Here is a 22804-nt window from a genome sequence, read left to right as displayed (position 1 = left end):
CTCGAACTTGAGAATAACTGGCTGTCATCCTGACTCTGTTGTTGATTCCAGCTGCCATCAGAATGCTTTGTCCCATTGTCATTATATCTTTGCTGACTTATACACACACACACACACACACACAGAATGGAGGAGCAATAGCATCTCTATTTCTGAGTAGTGGCAGAATCAGAATTTAAACTCATGTTAGTCTGTTGTGTTTGTTCATAGTAAACAAAGTAAAGTTTTGCTAGTAAAACACTTTGTGTGATTACTACAGAATAATATTGATCATCTTTGACACATGTTTAATTACTTTTATTTCCTTCCCTTCCCTGTCTCATTATCTTACAGTCTACCAATATGGAACAAGTGACTCAAACGCCAAATCTCACTGAAGTTCGTTTGTCTGACTGCAAACAAAAATTTCCTCTCTGTAAAGAATGTGTCTTCACAATCAGAGAGGTAGGATCCAAGACCAGCATCTGCATGACCTGGGAGTTGCCTAGAGCTGCAGAATCTCAGGCCATAACCCAGGTTTATGAAATCATGATATGCAGTTTAACAAGCTCTCAAGAGTTTTGTATGCATCTCAAACTTGAGAAGCACTGGTTATCATCCTGACTCCATTATTGATTCCAGCTGCCATCAGAATGCTTTGTCCCATTGTCAATTATATCTTTGCCAACTCCTACACACACACACACACACACACACACACACACACACACACACACACACAGATTGAGGGAGCAATAGCATCTCTACTGCTAAGTAGTGGCAGAATCAGAATTTAAACCCATGTTAATCTGTTGTCTTTGTTCACGAGTAAACAAGATTTCACTAGTAAAACACTTTGTATGATTACTGAAGAAGTAATATTGATCATCATTTGACACATGTTATTACTTTACTGCCTTCCCTTCCCTGTTATATTACAGGTTCTCCATCTGGAAGAAGTGAATCAAAGGCTAAATCTCACTGAAGAAGAAAGTAAGTCAGTAGAGTCTATGTTAAGTGTTTGATATTTAGAACTAACAAAACACAACATTACTCTTTGAGGATTTTCCAAAATAAGCTCACAGAGGCTTTTAAAGATTTTATTGCCAAGAAACCTGTGGGGGAAACCCACAGGCCTAATAATAAAGGATACCAAGCACCAGGAGAGTTAAGGTGGTACCAAGATTGTGAAAAATTCCTTGAACTGGTTGTGCTTGTCTCCTGTCCCCTCTTCTCTTTCTAAGGTGTGAACAGACCACATTTCCTAGATTCCTGGCTATAGAACCTGGGGCAAGTTATTTATTCTTGCTATGTCTCTGATTCCTCATCTATAAAAAAATCATACCCCTTCATGTAGTTGTAAAGATTAAAACAGCTAATCCATGGAAATAATTTACAAGTGCCTGACCTATAGCAATGTCTCTATTACCTGTTATCTTTTAAGTATTCTTGTGTTAAACTCACTGGGCCTCAGTCTCATCATCCCTTATTATCTGCAGGGAATGGGTACCAAAACTCCTTGCAGATAATCAAAATCTGCAGATGCTCAACTCCCCTATATAGATGGCATAGTATTTTCAATAAGCTATGCATATTCCCCCATAAACTCTAAATCATCTTTAGACTACTTGTAAGACCTTATACAATGTATATGGTATGTAAACAGTTGTTATACTGTGTTGTTTAGGGAAAAATGACAAGGAAAACAATCTTTACATGCTCAGGAAATGTTTTTTAAATATTTCCAATCTGCAGTTGGTTGAATCAAATATAATAGCATACAGAAACAAATAAAGACATTAGGATATAGTCTGCATCTACTCAGGCTGCTATAACAAAACTCCTTAAGCAGGTGACTAATATACAACAGAAATTTATTCTCACAGCTCTGGAGGCTGAGCAGTCCCAGATTGAATTGCCAACAGATTCAGTGTCTGGCCAGGGCCCACTTCCTCATAGATGGCCCTTGCATTCTAACTTCATATGGCAGAAAGGACAAGGAATCTTTCTGAGCTCTCATCTTTATAAGAGCACTAATTCCCTTTTATAAGGACTTCACCTGATGATCTAAATGACCTAGAGGTCCCACCTTCAAATACCACCACCTTTGGATTAGGGTTTCAACATGAATTTTGGAAGGACATAAACATTCAGACTAGCAGGCTTACTTTTAAAAATATTCCAATATCTTTCCTATGATAATTATTGAAATAGGTCATCTTTGTTATAAAGTAGGCACTTTGGGTTTTAAGGTTTTATCTCTTTGGATATATCTTGTGAGATATAAAACACAAGGAGCCAAAGAGAGCTTCAGATTTTTGCTTAGCCTCTTGTTTAACCAAGTTATTTACCTAAGCCTTAGTTTTGTGATCTGTAGAAAGGGATAATAACACCTACCTCACAGAGTGTTTGTGAGTTTTAGGAAGTTAAGTATATAAAATATTTGTTAGAATACCTAACAAATAAGCCACCAGAGGGTAGTTGTATGCATAGATGCACTTGCTATTTTCACAAATATTTTTATTTTATGTTATTTTCATTTTAGTAACAGCAACAGTGAAAGTAAATTTGCCATTTGGGAGGCCCAGGGTTATGCAGAAGAACAAGGACCACTGTCTCCTTTACCACAGGGAATACATCAGTGGATTTGCAAAAGCTATGAAGATGCCTATGTGGAGTTCATACACAGTCCCCAAGCCAGTAAGTTCCTGAGTCCATTGATCCATGGAGCCTGGAAAAATTTTGCAATTCTTTAATGTTGTAAGCATTGAATTTTGTTTTACAGCAGCAATCACAAAAGGTTTTCACTTCCATGTAGCTTGTAAGAGAAAGTTCCAAGTATTACATAAACCTTTTGATAGGTGCTATTTGGTGCAAAAAAGGACTACATTGGGTTTTGCTTGAAGAAATTAGAGAGTTTTTATAGGCCAGTTTGCCAATTGGTAAAGCAGTAGAAACTGAAACAATAGCAAGTACAGAGATACACTGTCCTTAAGTATACAGTGGGTTACACATAGAAGGTAACAGCATTAGGTCATAAAGGGCTTTGTACTTTTTTCACTATTTAACAAGTATTCTATTATCTGCTGTGTGCTGTGGAAGGGGCAAGGAGCACTGTGAATAGGACATGATCCTTCCTGAAGGCTGCAGCCAGCACTCTGATAAGTTAGGCTCAACTTAAGTGAGCAGATGTGTGACATCACAGGTCTCTCCAGACCAAGGTTGAGAATCCATTCATTTAAATCCTCTTCCTTTTTCACTGTCTGGCATACTCCCTTTCACTAAATGGTGCCAGGATGATCAACTACCCATGAGGAAGAAAATTTTAGATACCTACCTAACACTATACACAAAATTAAATTTCTAGTGGATTATAGACCTAAATATGAACAACAAATCCATATTTTCCTTTGTGCATATCTTTATGACCTTAGGATAAAGAAAGATTTCTTAGAACACAACAACAATAAAATTATAGAGGAAATTAATTTGACCATATTAACATTAATATGTGACAATAACAGTCATGGATAGGACAGTATATTTGCATTGCATATAAGAAACAAGTGATAAAGATCCAGAATAGTAATTCGGATCCAGAACAGATAATAATTTCTGCAAATAGACAAGAGGATAAAAATCATCTTAGTTAATATATGGACAAAAGATATGAGCCAAGCAATTCAACCTCATTAACAGTCAGGTAAATGAAAATCAAAGTAAAAGGTAAAATCAACTCAAATGCTCGACTTCTTTAGGACAGGGAGTGGTTATAAAATATCCTTGGTTATTAAAATGTTCAGTGAAAGCTTATTAAATGGAATGTATTAGACTAATCATTCCCAACCACGAACTTCATCTAGAAGAACAAGAGACCTCGAATAGCCAAAACAATCCTGAGTAGAAAAAGTGAAGCAGAAGGTATCACAATATCAGATCTTAAACTATACTACAGAGCCATAGTAACAAAAATGGCATGCTGTTAACACCAAAATAGACAGGCAGGCCAATGGTACAGAATAGAAGACATAAAGACAAAATCACATAAATACAGTCACCTCATACTAGACAAAGGAGCCAAAACATAACAATGGAGAAATTATAGCTTGTTCAACAAATGGTGCTGGCAAAACTGGAAATCCATATGCAGTAAAATGAAATTAAACCTCTATCTCTTACCCTGCACAAAACTCAACTCAAAATGGATCAAGGACTTAGGAATTAGACCAGAGACCCTGCACCTAATAGAAGACAAAGTAGGCCCAAATCTTCATCATGTTGGCTTAGGATCAGACTTCCTTAACATGACTCCCAAAGCACAAGAAACTAAAGCAAGAATCAATAAATGGGATGGACTCAAACGAAAATGCTTTTTCTCAGCAAAGGATACAATCAAGAACGTGAAGAGAGAGCCTACAGAGTGGGCTTTTCTACATGCACTTCAGAGAGAGCACTTATTTCCAAAATTTATAAAGAACTTACAAAACTTTATACCAAAAATACAAAGAACCCAATCAATAAATGGGCTAAGGAACTGGACAGACATTTTACAGAAGAAGAGATACAAGTAATTTATAAATGTATGAAAAAGTGTTCATCTCTAGTAATTATGAGAAATACAAATTAAAACAACTCTAAGATTTCATCTTACTACAATTAGAATGGCTATTATCAAGAACACAAACAATAATAGATGTTGGCATGGATGTGGGGGAAAAGGCACACTTTTACATTGCTGGTGAAGTTTTTAAATTGGTGCAGTCACTCTGGAAAGCAATGTGGAGAATCCTCAGAAAACTTGGAATGGACCCACCTTTTGACCCAGTTATCCCACTCCTGAGTTTATACCCAAAGGACTTAAAATCAGCATACTACAGTAATCCAACCATTATTTTAAAAGATCTTTAGAGATAAAGTGTACTGCTATCCAGAAGGATAAATAAATAAATAATCAGGACTCTGTCTTTGTAGAGATAATCATAATATTTTAGATCAGAGAAATGATCTCTAGCTGTTAACTGTTCTTGCTAAGGAAGTAATTGATGGTATCCAGTAATTAGCATTCCATGAAATCATTTCTATTTTGTTTTTGCTTTTGAGACTGAAGGCATATTCAACATCAGTCTTATTATTCAGTTCTCTATTTTGAAAAGTCCAGGCAGGTACTAGGGATTGTGTGGCACTAAAGGGAATGTTTATGTTTTTAATAATTTCCGCTGCTGTCTTGCATTCCTGAATTTGTATGAGCTTTGGCGGAAACCAAAGGCAGAGGGATTTTAAGTCAGTGCAGAGGAGGAATTTAGTACAATTCTTCTTTGTTATTGTTTAAAAACTAGCTTCTTTGTTACCAAAAGATCCTGTCCTTTCTCTGATCCCACAGATGGACTTGTCTGTTTCTCCCTCCATGTGACAGGATGGAATTCTAGCAATTTTCTGCTTTCTAATTCAGAAATTGCTCTGTTCATGTGTTGTGGTTCAGGAAAATTACATACAAGGATGTTTTGAGATTCGCATAAAAATGTTGTAAATCAGTCCTGTGTTTGAAAAATCAGACTTTAAATAAGTCTGGAACATGAGCCCCAGTTGGTCCATGGCTTTAAGTTTTATGGAGTTCTAGTTTTTCTGTGGTTTTGGTGAATTTCTAATTTTTGTTGCTATCTCAGAAGAGTTCTGGGTAAGTAGTTGTTACTTGAAATCACAGTCCTACAACTGCTTTAAAACCAGAAAGACTGGTCAGGATGGCTTTTGTTTCTGGGCCTGTTCAAGAGGACGATATGAACTGGTTTTTCTGTTGGTAGCTAAAAAATTGAAAATAAAAGAAAGAATTGTGATTGTTATTTAGAGTAGATACTTCAGAAATTTAATATGAAATCAAAAGACTTTTTCAGAGGGAAAAATCTATCATTCTTTGAAAATGCTCCATATAATATACATAAATATAATATTATACATATATTCTAGCATATATGTATATATCACCCATATCACTGAATCATTGAATTTTTAAAGCCTTTTTGTGTTCTAAATCTTATCCAAATCATGTATTGTAAGTCTTTAAAAAATCATGACTTTATTATATGTTAGAAACTTTTTTTGTTGTTTTTTTTTTAACCATGAGAATAATTTTCCTAGTGAGGGAAAATCATACAATTAGACAAATGGAACTATAGTAGTTGAAAGTATAGCTATTATCCTTACTGTGAGATAAGATTAAAACTATCCAATCTTTGAATAAATATGTTTTAGCTTTTACATTTGGCCCACAGGTAAGGAGAATGTATCACTTCAATTAAAATAAACTTATCTGCTGTTCCAGTTACGTTTGTCTGATAGACGAAGAACCATCTCACTTTTCTGTCTGTTCTCATCATTTGCTTCTCTTGAAAGATCTGAAGAGGTAGAGTTTAGATTTTATCTGAGTGTCTTATTAGGCTCTGTTTATTGTTTTTCTTACTTTTCTCTGACTTCAGAAGTACCAGGGACTCTGAAAAGAGGGCAGAACTGAGGCTGTTTATGTGGTGGTGGTGATGGCCATGTGGTGGTAGTGGCTCACCATCGCCTTTATTCATGAGACCACGGCTCAGAAAGGATGTGACCCCTGCTCCCTGTCCTTCTAGAGGCTGTGTTTGGTATCCTCTCACCTTCATAAAGGAGGCCACATCCTGCTTTCCTAGTCTTAATTCTTGTCTACTTGAGAGTTCAAGTCTGACATGTAAGAAATAACTCTTGAGGTTTTCAGTTAGAAGAACACATGTAACTTCTTTTAGTACTTTCTGCCTACAGATATCCTGGTCAATTTTCCTCAACCCCATATATATGCTACTTTCAGAAAATGGTAAACAGTTTACCCAACTAAATTTTTTGAGCACAACTTTTATAGCAACATTCTCATGAAAAATAATAAACTTCCCTTAACATTTTTATAATTTGAACTGTTGGATATAGGCATTCCAGTTCTTGTACATTAAGAATAAATGCTTTTGCGGCTACCTTTGTGTATTTTATATGTCTTCAAAAGAAACTTATTAAACGCATGAGACGTTAGAGTAAAAGAAGGAAATAGCAAACTCAGTCTCCTTGGTATTTATGGGACTGACTCAGTCAGCAGTCATTGTCCCCCATTCTCCCATTTTTTACAACATATTTGTGTGCCTCTTTATTACCAAGTGGAGAAACTGGTTGTTCAGAACTGTTCACTATGATATATTTTTGAAACAACATAAATGAGTTTTTTTAGTTTTCTGCACTGTGGCTCTTGAAGGAGAGCAGAATAAATGATGAGAGGAAATCCAATGCACTCAACACAGATATCTTCCTATTTCTCGGTTTACTTCTTGCTTTGGTGGAATGATATTGCTCAAGAGCTTCCTTAGAGAGGAAGAAAAGAAGACGCATGTTTGAGACTGTAGGTGTCTCAAAATGTTTCAAATCTACCTGTGTACTAAGTTGATGGTTCAACTGGCTTTAGAATTTTAGAGATTTTTTTTTTAAAAAGTTAATAGGACATTAGATTTCTGGTTTGATTGTCTAGTCTACTTATATTTTCCATACTTTCCCTATGTATTTGTCTTTAATTTCATTTTAAGAGACATTTATAATTTCATCTTTCAGATCATATTGAATATTTATTTCTGCTGTCCCAATTTTTAAAATCTCAAAGACCTCTTTATCTCCTTTCTTATTGCTTTCTGTATTTCCTTTATTTTTGCTATATATATATACACTCTTATCTGAGAGTTTTCTCCTGCTCTCTATATTATCTCTTTTTTCTTCTTGGTTCCTCTTTCTCACCTTCACTGAATGGTTAGTGGTCTTTGACTGTCAGCTCATTCTTTGAAGGAGAGGCACTGAACATGGCTGGGGAAGCTCATAGACTTCTCTTGGTTGATTAGGAATGAGACCAGCCGTTTTGTTTTGGACTCTCAACTGTAAGTATCTAGTTTTACTTTCAGGTTTGATTGTTTTCCAAAGCGAGAGCACTTCAAATCTGACCCAGTATATATGATTTGCAGGTTACATGGGGTAATGAGATTGGGAGTTTTACTTAATCCCATTATTTTATTTAATCCCATTGTTTTCAATATGGTGTGCACGCCCTTTGCTGCTCTCCATGTCCTTTACTCTGGGCATTTCTCTGGTTTAAACTCTCTGGAGAGTAAACATTCTATCTGGCCTCTCTAACCTGGCCTCTCATTTCCAGTCCTACATATATTCTCTGGTAGACTCCAAGTTCTACTCTTCTGGCCCTCTATCGTAAGAAGTTGATTCTTGCTGTTTTCCTCAGTCACTGGCTCTTGGTGGTCAGTGTTTACTGATCTACTCAGTCAGATTACTGCTTGTTTATCCATTTTGCAACTTCATGATGACTGTACTTCCCCCCATGGAATTCGAGAAGGTTGTAAAGATAAATGTATGTGTTCAATCAGTTTGAGAAGTTTGCTCAACTATTGTTTGTTTTCTAACTGGAGCTTTACAGTGTGTTTGGGAATACATGCCCTTCTTGGTTCCCCCTGGAGAAGTCCTTGTCTTCAGCAGCTACTTACTCTAGACTTCAGCATGGTGTTCTCTTGCTTATGACTACAGCATAGAGTATACATTGCCTTTTGCTTTGCAAATTGATCACACATTTTAGACAACATGGTTTTTGCTTTTAGTAGTGAATAAAGGAAGGATATCCTAATTTAATTTTCTTTTTAATTTTTTCAAGTTTGTTAAGAAATAGATCTGTGGTGGTCAGTAGAAGATATAAAAATCTGAAAAATTAAATTATATAATGGTCACTTACCCATGGCAATACTCTAATCAAAATATGATGACCATGCAATATGTCACCTTAAATACTGAACTTAGGCAGCACATTTATAAGACACCCCCAGTGAATAAATTATTGTATTAATCTTTAGAGTTACAAAGACAATTATTTAAAGAACATTCCTGTTTGATAATGAAAGAAGCATAGCTACAAATTTATTTAAGTCCAAAAACAAATATACTTAGATAACTATGTCTTCATTGAATTAACCTTAAACTGTTTAGAAGTTCTTGTCCAGTTCATATCTATAGTTCTAAAATAAATGGTTTTAATTTTATTTTCAATTTTTATTTGAATGTACAAGATATATCACTACATAAAAATGTGATCCTGGAAAAGATTTTGAGTTTTGGCAATGCTGACATTTTTCCTCTGTTCACAATTCAGGTTTTAGTTTGCAAAGATTCCTTTCCAAGACACATTTGATTTGCCCTCCCGATGTCCTCTAACCGGAAGGGAACCACAGAAAACAAGAAAACATTGCTGAAAACACCCATTTTCATTGCTTGCGTAGACCTGATTCACTAAGAAAATAGGAAGAGGTTAAATGAAAAACACTCTAGGGAAGTTATAAGCCATATAAGGCAATGGGTGAACCACAACTGTGGGTGTAATTTTTTTTCTTTTCTCTCTTTCAACAGGGAAACACATCGCCTCCTCCTCCCACTGTCCCAGACTGTCTGCGGGTTGATGTCAGGGTTATTTCTTTTGAGAGCCAAAATTGTTCCCTCTCTTTTCCAGACCAGAATATCACCTACGGCTTCCTCTATCCTCCTGGTTCGTAGCGCTCTTTTTTAGAGCAATAGCTTAGAAAGCCCTCATCAGCTGGATGTGGGCATGTGCCTTAAACATATACTCTCCACACAAACTACATGCTTGGGCTAAACTAACTGCCTAAGACGCTTCCAGTGGTTGTGGGCTTGCCAGAGGCAGAACAACAGCTATCATAAAGACTAATAAATTTTGCCACGAGAAGCACCCATCAGCTCTAATCTGGCCCAGATGTTTGGAGAGGTCGACAGGTTTAGGTTTAATTTTAAAACTGAGGATTCTTTGGAGAGTAACACAAGCATCTAAAAAAAAAGCATTTTTTTTCTGGCTACTACCACAGCTAAATTCTCCATTGAGAATGCAGCTGTTTCTGTGAAAAGAAATCAGACTGGAATTCTACCCTGCCACTCATGCTGTGTGTCCAACAGCTTTGAACTGTGGGTTCAGTAGCCACAGTTTTTGTATTGTATTGTTCTATTTTTTGTTTTGGGGTTTTTTGTTTGTTTGTTTGTTTGTTTGTTTTGAAAGGATCTCTCTTGGGAACATACAAATCCAGTGTGATTTTTCTAAAACTCAAGTCTCTGTCCATTCAGCAGAAATGTCATTTTCATGAGATTTCCAACATTTTCAGCTTCTGAAAATGTGTTTACTCTTGATATAAGCCTGTATTTATTTTTCCTGAAGTCATAACCAGAGAGGCTTAGTATGGAGATTTGTAATTTAAGAGATTCTGAGATTTAAAAAGACTTAATGAAAGCTAGTAGCATATCAATTTTAATTCCTGACACAGAATTAGAGTAAATAAACTAATATATTTTATCTAAGTATCTTGATTTAAGTAATCCAAATATATGTGAGTCCTAGGATAAAGCTTTAAAAATTACAATATATTATTAGTAAAAGTTTTTAGCTTGACATATAAAATTATAGACATTAAGCTGTGAGATATTGGTTAGTATATAAGCATTTGCTGTGATAAGGAAATTTTCAACTAAACAACTTGTATCAAAAATACTAAGGATGAAATGAAACTTCATCTAACCTTCTACCACAAATTTTAACTCTTTCTTAGAAATGAAAATTCCATTATAAGTGAATTCTTATTTTTCTGTAATACAAAAGTAATATATTTGTTGATTGCTTTTCCAACTTTCAGGGCTTAGTTTGAAAAAGTAGAGAAGATTCTGGGGTCTGAGTATTGGAAACACTGTGAAATTTTCTGTCTTCCTTGCACTGTGGTGCCTACCCATTGGCCTACCATTTTAGTTTTAGTTAAGATACTCAGACTGGTTCAAATATAAAAAGTGTTCTAGTAGATAACTCACCAAAGTGGAATTGTGTAGTATTTGTTTTTGTATCTTGTTTATTTTGCTTAGCATAATTATCAAATACTAAAGAATTTTAAATAGTCAAATTCATAGGATCAAGGAATAAAACAGTAGTTGTCAGGGGCTGAGGGAAGGGGAAATGAAGAGTTACTAATAAATGGGCATAGAGTTTCAGTCCAGCCAGTTGAATTAGCCCTGGAGATCTGTTAGAAACCTCATTATGGTTTGGATGTGGTCTGCTCCGTGGTGTTCATATGCTATAGGCTTGGTTCCCCATGCAGCAGTCTTTAAGAAGGAATTAAACCTTTAAGAGGTGGTACCTAGTACAAAGCATTAGCTCATTTGGAGTGTTGCCTTCAGAAATGATTAATGCCAGGCTCTTAGGAGTGAGTTCTCAAAAAAGCAAGTTGTTATAGAAATAGCAAGGCTGGCCAGTTCCTTGTCTCTGGCTTCCTTGATAGCCATGTGATCTCTTCGGCACACCAACATTTCCCTTTCTGCTTTTCCACCATGTTGTGTTCCAGCCAATAGGACCCTCACCAGAGGTCAAACAGATGGGGTCACCCTATCTTGGACTTTTAGACTCCTAAACTGTGAGCTAAATAAACCTCTTTTCTTTGTAAGTGCCAACCCAGCCTCAGGTATTTTGCTATAGCACAGAGGATGAACTAAATATACACAGAGTTAGCAATGTTGTATTCTACACAAAAATTTGTTAAGAAGGTAGATTTCAGTATCTTTACTGAAATAAAACTTTTATAGGTTTTCAGTTTTTAATTCTGATAATAATTCTGATAATAATTCAGTGAACTAGATGCCTGGAAACAAATGAATCACAGAGGAACTCAACACTTTGCTCAAGTGGTATAACTGGTGAGCAGAGGGGCTCACACACTTGCTTAATACTCACTGTGCCAAGGAGCACACCTGTAATTCCTCAGAGCCAATTATTTGTGATGTTCTCCTCAACAATCTCATCAAATATAAATCACTTTCTTATAAAAATTTTGTTTTTGAAGAGTTATTCATAAGGGCATTGTTATTTTGTGCACGTTCAATAGCTATGCATCCATATCAGCCATTATATTTGTTTCCTAGGACTTCTGTTACAAAGTATTTACTTAAAATAACACAAATATATTCTTTCACAATTTTGGAAGGTAGAAGTCTAAGATCAAGTCATTTACTGGACCAAGCTCCCTGTGAAGCCTCTAGGGCAGAGTCCTTCCTTGCCTCTTTGAGCTTCTGGTGGCTCCAGGCATGCAGTTGTATCACTCTAATCTTTGTGTCCTCTTCACGTGGCCTTCTCCTGAATGTGTTTTCTGTCCTCTAAACAACTCCTTATAAAGGTACCAGTCATTAGATGAAGAGCCCACGTTAAGGCATCAATAATGTCATCTAGAGATCCTTAACTACATCTGTAAATATTTTGAAATAAGTTTACATTCAGAGGAATGAGAGGGTTGGACTTGGACATATCTTTTGGAGAGTCATATTTCAAGCTACTGCAAGTATCAAATGCATAAAACTGCCTGCATTGTTGATAACCTCTACTAAAATGTACTCAATATTTCTGCATTTTGACTATTCATAAATTTACATCAATATGTAACAGTAATAGGTAGTTTGTCATATTTTCTCTTGTAGCTAGATTTAATAGGATCCATTTGTTTTTCAGCAAACAGTAGAACTTCTGATAGTCGACAGGATGCTTTAATTACAAGTAATGTGGTCCCTATGTATGAAGAATTCAAAAGTAAGTTTTACTTATTTTTCTTGAAATACCTAAGTGACTCTTGGAATTTACAGAAAGATCCCTGACATATCTTCTTTTCAACATATTTCAACTTTGAGGAACATGTTGCTAGAATTCTGATAATTTGACTTTAGCTATTAACTGCAGAGAGCTATTTAGAAAACTAAATTTTACTGACACTCACCCTAAGTAAATGAAAGGTAAATGTTTGTACCCAGAATAATAATTAATAAGAAGCATGTGTGCTCTGACCATCTTTAACACTCCTTGTCTCCAAAACAACTCAGCCCTATGTAGAAATTTGGAGATATATTTAATTGCAATTTGAAGTCTGCAACTATAGCAACAGAAAGTATCTTCAACATGGCTGTTTATTTTTGTTGCATGAGCTACTTGTAGAATGACCAAACCATCACTGTCAATTGTTGAAGTGGAATTTGATGCTATTTAAATATACTTATCTATAAGAAAACTATTCCCATGTTCAATAAAGGTAGATATTTTTAACATCTTATTCTTTCATTTTTAGAAATGTGGGACTATTTCCACAGGGTTCTTCTTATAGAATATGCCACTAAAAGAAATGGAGTAAATGTGATTAGTGGACCAATATTTGATTATAATTATGATGGCCATTTTGATACTCCAGATGAAATTACAGAGTAAGTAATATAGGTTTTCATTTTTCAATTTTCACCTTTGGCAGTACTGAGGGGTTGAACCCAGGGCCTTGAACGTGGTAGGCAAATGCTGTACCACTGAGCTACATTCCTAGCCCTTTTTATTTTATTTTTAAGATAACCTTATAAGTTGCCCAGGTTGGTATCAAACTTGTGATTCTCCTGTTTCAGACTCACACGTCGTTGGGATTACAAGCATGAGCAATTGAGCCCAACTAATCTGAGTTTTAGACTTAGCAACAAGGTATCAGGAGGGGAAATCCCAATATTTTAAATATAAAATATGCATTTTAAGTGTTCTATGACATATTCATATTCAGATGTCATTGCTAACTATTTTCAACCCAGTCTAAATATTTAGAAAAAAAATTACATGGCAAAAAATTAAATTAATAGGACTAAAAAATTTTACCAGGCAGAGTTTAGCAAAATTTTCATTTGGAAAGTTTCTAAACTAATAGACAAAGGTAAAGTGAGATCTTGTAATGGTCATTCAGGAGGTAGGGGAAACTCAATATACTATTGATAAATATAGAATCAATTCAACAGTAAATGAAAAACTCAAGTAAAGACTGCTTATCTTAGTAAATCACAATAATACCGAACAGTTCTTAAAAACATCTCCCAAGAGAGAATGTAAGTAGATTTCACATGCAAAACTAATCCAACTAAACTGTACATCTCAATATCAAACCTGTTCATAATAGGTTGCTGAGAATTAGTTTTGAATGCAGTATGCAGAAAGTTTCAGAAGTTTCATCCATCACTTCTTTTATTATCAAAATATAGGACAGATCAAACGAAGCAAATAATTTCTAAGCCTATTTTATATAAGGCAATGATTTCTACTATACCTTCTGATCAAGTAGCCTTTGTGTCTACTAAGCAGGTAGATTTCATTTTGTTTACCTTCTCCTTATTTCAGTGTTTATTGCTTTCTACCTTTCATCATTGAATAAGTCAAACAAATATTTTGATATTCTTTACTATATGCTAAGTATGTTTTAATCATTTACATATACTTCATTTAATCTACAAAACAACCTTAGAGTCAGTAGCAATAGTCCCCAGTGAAAGATGAATAAACTGAGGCAAAACAGTTGCAATAGACAAATTCCACAACTAGTAAGTAGTAAAAATATATATATATATGAACCCAGATAGTCTGACTCTGAGTCATACATTGTTATTTATACCAGCTCATATTCCTTTTAGTGGACTCATACTAATATCTTACCCTTACTTTACACCTAAAACTTTTCAAAGCATTTTCACATTTGTTATCTGAATCTAAAGCACTGCCATATCCACTGTATGAATTTATCTCCAGGTCCACAGTGTGAAGTTGTGTTTTAGTCAGCTATTTCACTACTGTGACTAAAGGACCCAATCAGAACAACTGCAGAGGAAGAAAAGTTTGAGGGTTCATGGTTTCAGAGGTCTTAGTCCATAGGCAGCCCCTCCATTCCACGGGGCTTGAGGTGAGGCTGAACATTGTGGCAGAGGGAAGCAGCTAACATGGTGATCAGAAAGCAAGCAAGAGAGACTCCACTGGCCAGATACAAATACGTCCCTCATAGTCGTGCCCTCAATTCCCAACTTTTCCAGCCACATGCTACCCACCTTCAGTTACCACTCAGTTAATCCCTATCAGGGCATTAATTCACTGATTGGGTTAAGACACTCACAACCCAATCATTTCTCCTCTGAATGTTCCTGCATTGTCTCATACATGAGGTTTGGGGGACACCTCACATCCAAACCATAACAAGTTGGTAGCACAAGTCCACTTCCCGATTAAAGCTGAGGAGACTCAGTAATAGAATGATAATTAGGTAAGTGAAAGTACACAGAGTTGGAATCTGGGCTCCTTCATTTCTAGCTCCTGCTCTATTAAAAAATACCACTGTGAAGAATGAAGTCAACAAAGCCAGGCAACAGCAGGCAGAATTTGTATTCTAATATTTTCCCATAATGCTAGAATGGCCAATCTTGACCTTCTGCTATAAATCTGTACTGACGACTGACTGAATTAAAAGAAATAAAATATAAAACATTGTACTTTCCATCTCTTACTATGTTTTACTATGTTTTTACCTTGGCATTTCTTTAAAACTATATAAAGACATTTATGATCCTTCAAAGAAAAATTCTAATGACATCAAATCTTTTCAATTATGTTTTTAGACATGTGGCCAACTCCAGTGTCCCCATACCAACTCACTTTTTTGTGGTACTGACAAGTTGTAAAAACCAGAACTTTGTACCAGATAACTGTCCTCAGTGGCTGGATGTTCTACCTTTTGTCATCCCCCACCGACCTACCAATGTGGAAAGCTGTCCTGTGAGTATGCTTTGGGAGAGTCCCGGGACCTGAAAAAATGATTAGTTAGAGCCCCTTTGGGTCTTCATAAAAGGCGGCTCTAAAAATATGTATGGGTATAGTTGTAATAAAAAATTGACTTCATTTTAAGGTTTTCTGCAGGTGATTCATCTTGTTATTAATATCAGACATGCATCTGCATATGTGAACATGTATACATTCACCAGGGAAGGGACAATGTCACTAATTTTTTATTCTGGACACAAATCTTAAGATTCTGTCCAAAGGTTGGCATTAAATTCATGTTTCCTGAATGAAAATGTAAATTTAAAAATTCCATCAATTTGAAACATGAGGTGTAAAATGAGTTTTACACACACAAAATAAATTAGCTTAAGTAACATTCTTTGTTAGGATCAGGCAAATTTTGTGTGAATGCACAAACACTTTAGAATGCACAAATGAGGAATACGTTGTCCTTTCCTTTAAGAAGTTCATATATGATGTTGACACATAAATGAGGTACAGTCACATAAATGAACCAGTCAGTAATGTAAGAATTATTTTAAAAATTAAAAATTAAGAGATGTCACAAAGGTACATTCAGTTGTCAAATACTGTTAAAAGAATTCATGCTTGGAATTAAAAACATGTTGAGTTGGCATAATCAATAAAGGTTATATAAAATGAAGTGGGAGTAGGGCAGAGCCCTGGAGGATGGGCAGAATTTGTATAGATCCAGAAGACTAGGAATGGTGTGAAGAAGGAAGAAGAATTTATAACAATAGGATAGAAGAGTCAAAGGAAAATGTAAACTCAAAGTCATTTACCTGCCCCATTTGCAGGTAAATGGATGGGTTTGGAGAATATCATGCTATGTGAAATAAGCCAATCCCAAAAATCCAAAGGCCGAATGATTTCTCTGAAAAGTGGATGAAGATACATAATGGGGGGTGGGGCCGGGATGAGGCAAGAATGGAGGAAGGATGGATTGTGCAGAGGTAAATGAGGGGAAGGGAGGGAGCGGGGGGAAGAAAGATAATAGAAAGGGACAACTATCATTTCCCTATGTACATGTATGATAACACAGTGTGACTACTCTGTGTACAACTAGAGAAATGAAAGTTGTACCCCATTTGTGTACAACAAATCAAAATAATAATAATAATAATAGAAGAAGAAGAAGAAAAAGATGAATCTGAGATTTTAAAATGTAGATAATTAGGAAAAATATAAAAAGAGGAATGAGAACTTTTTGGCAGGTAGATAGGATGGTTAAGTTTAGGCATGTCAGGTTAGTGGAAATGGGTGTTCACACAAAGTCCTATTGGCCATTAGAGACTGGAAATTAAAACTTAGGCTCCAGGCTAGATGACGATTTACATATATTTTGTCAAGTTTTCAACAAAAAGTCTCTTTTCACAATGTTATGCAATGGAAAGTACTTATATTTATTAGCAAGTACTTTTACTAGAAGCCTAGCAAAATAGAAGAAGGAAAGATAAGTAGCTCAATAGAGGGACAGAAAAGTATTGTTAGATTTCAAAGGAGAAATACTTCTTGGTAGGAATGGTGATGTTTTAGCAGGGTTATGCAGAGATGATTTGACTGGAGTGTTTGAACAATCTTTCTTTAACTAAAGATGGAGGACAAATATCAGACTTACAGTCCTAAAATGAGGAAGGAGAGTTTCAAAACAAGAAACTACCAGATATTGTTGAATTTAATCCCTTCCTCCTTTTTCTGTCAGCATTTTCTTTACTTGAGACAGAGGTAAACCACCAATCTTCACTTCCTCTTCTGAAGGCAGACACTGACAATTAATAGAATATGGTACTCTTTACCCAGGAATCAGGGTCAAGCAGTTATCACTGAGGTGACCATTATGGGGTGATTATAATTGATGTATAAGGAAGAAACTATTTGCTATTCCTTATGACCTTCTCTCAGGACTTTTGAAAACTCATCTTAAGTAGCTTTGCTATCTCTTGTCTTCCTCTCCTTCACCTATGCGCAGCAATACCAGCTTGCTCAACTTAAAATTTAATTTGTGGTTGTGTCATACTTCCTCATACCAAAACTTTTGATTATCTATACCAAATAAAAAGCAAAGCAAAACAAGCAAAAAACTCCCAGTCTGTAGTTAAGTCTCTTCACAACTTACCTTCAGTTGATGCTGCGAGCTCATGCTCAGGTCAGATGGGAGTCCTTGAACTTTCTTGCACCTATCTTGAGTCTCCCTACCTCATCACTATTGCCCATATTCTTCTTGCTTCTAGAAGACCCTTCTTTCCCATCTTCTCAAAATTCCACCTGCACCCCAAAGTTAACTGCAAATCATATGAAACCTTCCCTGATCATCCAATGTGGAAATGATCTCCCCCAAATTGATAGAGCACCATATCTTCTGAACAGGACATAATAACCAATGAGTTGGACTCACAGTCCAGGAGTTTGAGGAAGTTGTGGTTTATGAATAAGGAGATGACATTCACATATATTATTCTGAGTCATAATATGATGACTATGAAGCAAAACAAGTTATGACTACTTGGGAGTTAATAAGATGCGGCTGTCAACTAACTGTGGGGAAGAGGAAGCAGTATGTGAATCAGAGGTGCCTGAAAATTTAAGCACGACTGGCCAGGAAATGTATAAGATAAGCAGTTGTCTTAAGAAGGATGAATTTCTCTTGGTGGCTTTCAGTTTGAGACTAATTATGTATTTAGGAGGATGTAAGTGAAACAGTATAGAGTAGGACTTGAATGCATAGTTTAGGATTTAGACATCTTGGAATTAGTACCTTGGCCTAACTGAACTATTAATAGCAATTTCCTCATCTCTTAGATATAATAAATATAAAAAATTTCACCTCCCTTCATAAAGTTGTTGTGAGAATTATATAAGATGATTGATTAAAAAAAACCCTAGGAGTTCCTAATATGTAGTTAATGAATGATGACCCTTTAAAGGAATCATATCTTATGATGGAGTTACATCCTAAAGACAAAATAAGATGAAATTAAACCCCATAATCAAATCACTTAGAAAGTACAGTACAAGCTCAAACTGTTCCTTAGTCCAAACCAGCTAATATTTCCACTAGCATAAGAACAGGCAATTATGCTACAAGCATCTAATGAAAAAGTTGGCATGCTTTAAGGGTCACGTGTGAAAACTCAGCACATTTATGTCTTTTAGTTGTGTACAAAGGCACCCACTAAAAGAGGTTTGAGGAAACTAAGACCAGATGTAGGACTTGTAGATTCACAATTCCGCCTCATACTTGATCTAGAGAATTAGATTCATATTTCCTCATTTATTTACTTATTTTGCTTCCCTATTCCATCTTTCCTCCCTCTTCCTTTTTATTTTTATTCAACTTTTTATAATTAATTCCTGTTCAATAAATGAAAATGTAGCCATGAGTTTAAGTACCTATTGTTATCATAAATTATTCAGCAGATATTGGAAAATACAGGTATGGAATTAGAAAAGAAATCAGAAAAGATGTCTATTTGGCATTAAGTCAAGGGAGCAAAATAAAATTGCCAAAGGAAAGAAAGTAGAGAGAAAAAAATCAAATTGAGAGAAAGATCAAGGATGGAATTACTTCGAGGCAGTTAAGTAAACAGAAGCTATCACTGAAGGAGGGATGGTTATAGAGCTATGGAAGATAGAGGAGGAACATTCGAAAGCTGGGGCTAATCCACTAGGTGAAAGGTTTGCAGACACCCATTAACGAGGTTCCCTTGGCAGAGCAGCTGCCTTGGTGGGCTAGCAGCAATATGCAGACCAAGGTTTAAAGAAAGAGAATGAAGAAGTGATTAAGGAAGAAAAAAACTGAAACAGATATCCCTCAAAAGACTAACAAAGTGAGTTCTATTTTGTAGGTATGCAATTCTTTTGTTTATGTCACAGGGCTAAGATATACTAATAATGTGTATTATATAAAATCAAAGCATATACTTAAATATAGCTCATAAACCATGTATATGCAAGGTTGCTCTTACGCTGGGTGTACCGTACAACTAGAGTTGTCTATAAGTGACTGCTATTCAGATTGGCTGCTGCAGGTGACTTACCTGACGTTAAAATCTTCAATATTACCTCTGCATTCATGCAGCTGCATATAGTACTTTGCAGCTATTTAATTGCAATTTTAAAAGAAGAAAGACTATCAAGTGTTCAGTAAACAACTTGGTTGCATGGATAACAAATAAGCCAGGAGAAAGAGAGAGAATAATATAAGTCAAGTGGGGAAAATGTTATGGAAAAAAAGTGATCAGATATATCAAATGCTGCTGAAGTGTGAAATAGTAAAGGCAAGTAAAAAAGACTGAGTTATATTCCCATTGGAAGACTGAACTCAATTTAGCACACCACATTTTTATTTAAAATAAATTAAATAACATCATGGCTCTCACACAGAAAATGTTCTAGTGGTTAGGAATAAAAAGTGACTTCATCTTACATTTGTCTGACTTAGTGGGTGGCTGCCTGTTTTGAGCCTGCATCTGAAAAAACAAGCAAACCACTATGCTGAAGTAAAGTGAGAATTACTAAAACACATTCATTTAAATAAATGTAGTTGAAACTTTGTGAAAATTTAACAGAAAAGTAATGACATTAGAAATGTTGAATATTAGAAAATTAATAAAACTGGGTGCAGTGGTACACACCTGTAATCCCAGCTATTCAGGCGCTGAGGCAGCAGGATCACAAGTTCAAGTCCAGCCTGGGCAACTTAGCAAGACCCTGTCTTAAAATAAAAGATTTTTATGACTCAGTGGTAAAGCAGCCCATGGTTCAATCCCCAGTAACACACACACACACACACACACACAAATAATTAATAAAGAATGTGTCACAGAAATTTTGGAACTAACTTTTACATAGTGAAAACTTGGTAAAAATTAAATGGTTAAGAAATAACGGAAAAAAAATACTCAACTATCATAATATTCAGAGTAATAAAATTTAAACAGGCACAAAATGCTATTTCGCACCCATGGATTGACAAAGATGTGGGGACATGAATGTCATCTTCACTTGCTGTGGAGTGTAAATGGTATAGAGCTTTTGAGGAGTGCCAAGTTTACATTTGGTTAAGTTAAAATTGCATTTGCTCTATGATCCAGCAATTTCGTTTATTTATCCTAGAAGCCCATGCTCTTAAACCAAGGATGCTGAGTTATTGATGACAGTTTCATTTGAAAAGGTGAAATGAAAAAAATAAGCTGTGCTAAATTAAAATGAGGCACTATCATATCTCTAGGTAAAAATATGACCTAACTAGATCTGGATATATCACTATCTAGATTATAAACATAAAAATGAATGAAAAAACAATGGAATATACCACTTATAATGTCACATATAAATCTCATAGACCAATACTATGTGTTACATATTGATGTGTAGTAAAAATTTAAAATATTACATCAAATTCACACTGACTCATAGTAATGTTTATCTAAAAACAAAGAAACATTGGGAACTTGCCTTCATCTGTAATATATTTATTTTAAAACCTTACATTTGAAGTCAATATACAAGTTGGCTAAAGTTTATGATTTTGTTGGGACTGTGTTTCTTATAGTACATTTTTTGCTTTTTGTTTTATTAAACAAAATTTAATTGTTTCAAATAAAGATTTAAGGTAATACATTTTTAAAAAAGACATCTTCTAATAAAATATATTTCTGTTAATGAAAAATCATGCTCTAGGAAAAACGATCTTTTGTTTCTCTTTTCAGGAATATACGACAGATGATGTTTGGATTAAAGAAAGATTTAAAGCACACATTGCCCGGATCCGTGACATAGAACTTCTTACTGGTCTTGACTTTTACCAGGAAAGAGCGCAGCCTGTCTCTGAAATTTTGCAACTAAAGACATATTTACCCCCATCTGAAACTGTTATTTAACTTAATGTATGAAACAATTTTGGCAAAATGTAGATGGTATTTTGGGTTGGAAAATCATAAAATAAAGTTTTCTATTTTTCCTTAATTCCCCTAAAAGTCATATTGCTTAATTTGTATTATTCTTTTCTTTTACATTTTTATGACTATGCATTATTTAAAATTTGCATTTTTCATAGAATATTTCCCATGTTCTATCTTTTCTATTGTATGTATTATCCCATTCATAATCTTGGGCTATATTTTTCTGCCCAGTATTATCTAAACAAAAAGAATAACAAGAGGAGTAGGTCTTGCTCGGGAATAGCATCAATTTTACATCAATTTGTCATAAAACTTTTTATATTTAGCAACTATACTGCATTTAATAAAGTAAAAATGCACATAACTTTTGTTCAGTAATTTCACCTGTAACAATTCTCTGAAAAAGTGTCATTTGCACAAATGCACAAACATTTCAAAGATCAGAAAACATAGAATTTAAACCTGTATAAACAGAAAAGTAGTTCTATGTATTATAGATAATATGTCAAAGGAATAGGAGTAGCTGTGTTCCAAAAATTCTTGACAAAAAAACAAACTGGATTTGGCTCATAGGATGTAGTTTGTCAACCTTGGTTTATATAATGAAGCCATAGTGTGAAGGGAGACAGGAATAGTGAGAAGAAAAAGGGCTATAAAATTTTTGTTTTGTGCCTTTGTACTGCCTAATTTTTTAAAACGCTGTATGTGAATTTCTTTACTTTTTCAAAATATGATTATGAACACAAGAGGCCCCAGTATTTAATTATTCGAAGGCAAACTGTTGGTCAGATTCTTGGATTGCCAGACTGGTGAAGTCCCAGATTCGTCTCCAATATGAAGATGAGTTCACCCAAGGTCACAAGCTTTTGCTGCTAATGAAAAACCTTGTGACCTGAGCTTCAAGGAAAATACTATCATTTTCTATTTCTACCATGATTTCAATTGAATTACAGTCACTAACTACAACTAATGGAAATGTTAGTTCAGTGCCAATGGAGTTTTTAAATACATTTTCTCCACTTGTAGGTTAGTTGAAAAATTTATGCAGTACAAAATGGACAATACAGAGAGACCAAAAGACAGGAGACGCACCAAAAACTGCTTCCAAATATACAACAGTGTTAATATTCTATGTCGAGAAATAATTCCTTCCATGTTCTCTACCATAGTTTTGGAAACTAGATAAGATTCCTTGGGCTTTAGA

At 35.1% G+C, this 22804-nt stretch overlaps 1 protein-coding gene across 1 annotated transcript in view; it reads left to right on the top strand.

Annotated features, from left to right (window-relative positions):
- Positions 1-21909, top strand: part of ENPP3 (ectonucleotide pyrophosphatase/phosphodiesterase 3) — a 95570-nt gene extending 73661 nt beyond the window's left edge. Inside the window, 7 exon segments of the mRNA XM_079148223.1 lie at positions 921-972; positions 2525-2679; positions 9433-9568; positions 12569-12646; positions 13176-13308; positions 15514-15670; positions 21409-21909. Of these exon segments, the coding sequence (XP_079004349.1) occupies positions 921-972; positions 2525-2679; positions 9433-9568; positions 12569-12646; positions 13176-13308; positions 15514-15670; positions 21409-21579 (882 nt within the window). The 3' untranslated portion in view covers positions 21580-21909.
- The last annotated feature ends 895 nt before the right edge of the window (positions 21910-22804 follow it).

The sequence above is a fragment of the Sciurus vulgaris genome, assembly GCF_902686455.1.
Source record: "Sciurus vulgaris genome assembly, chromosome: 7".
NCBI lineage: Eukaryota > Metazoa > Chordata > Mammalia > Rodentia > Sciuridae > Sciurus > Sciurus vulgaris.
Note: the sequence above shows the minus strand (reverse complement) of the source record. Positions and strands in the feature narration are given on the sequence as shown.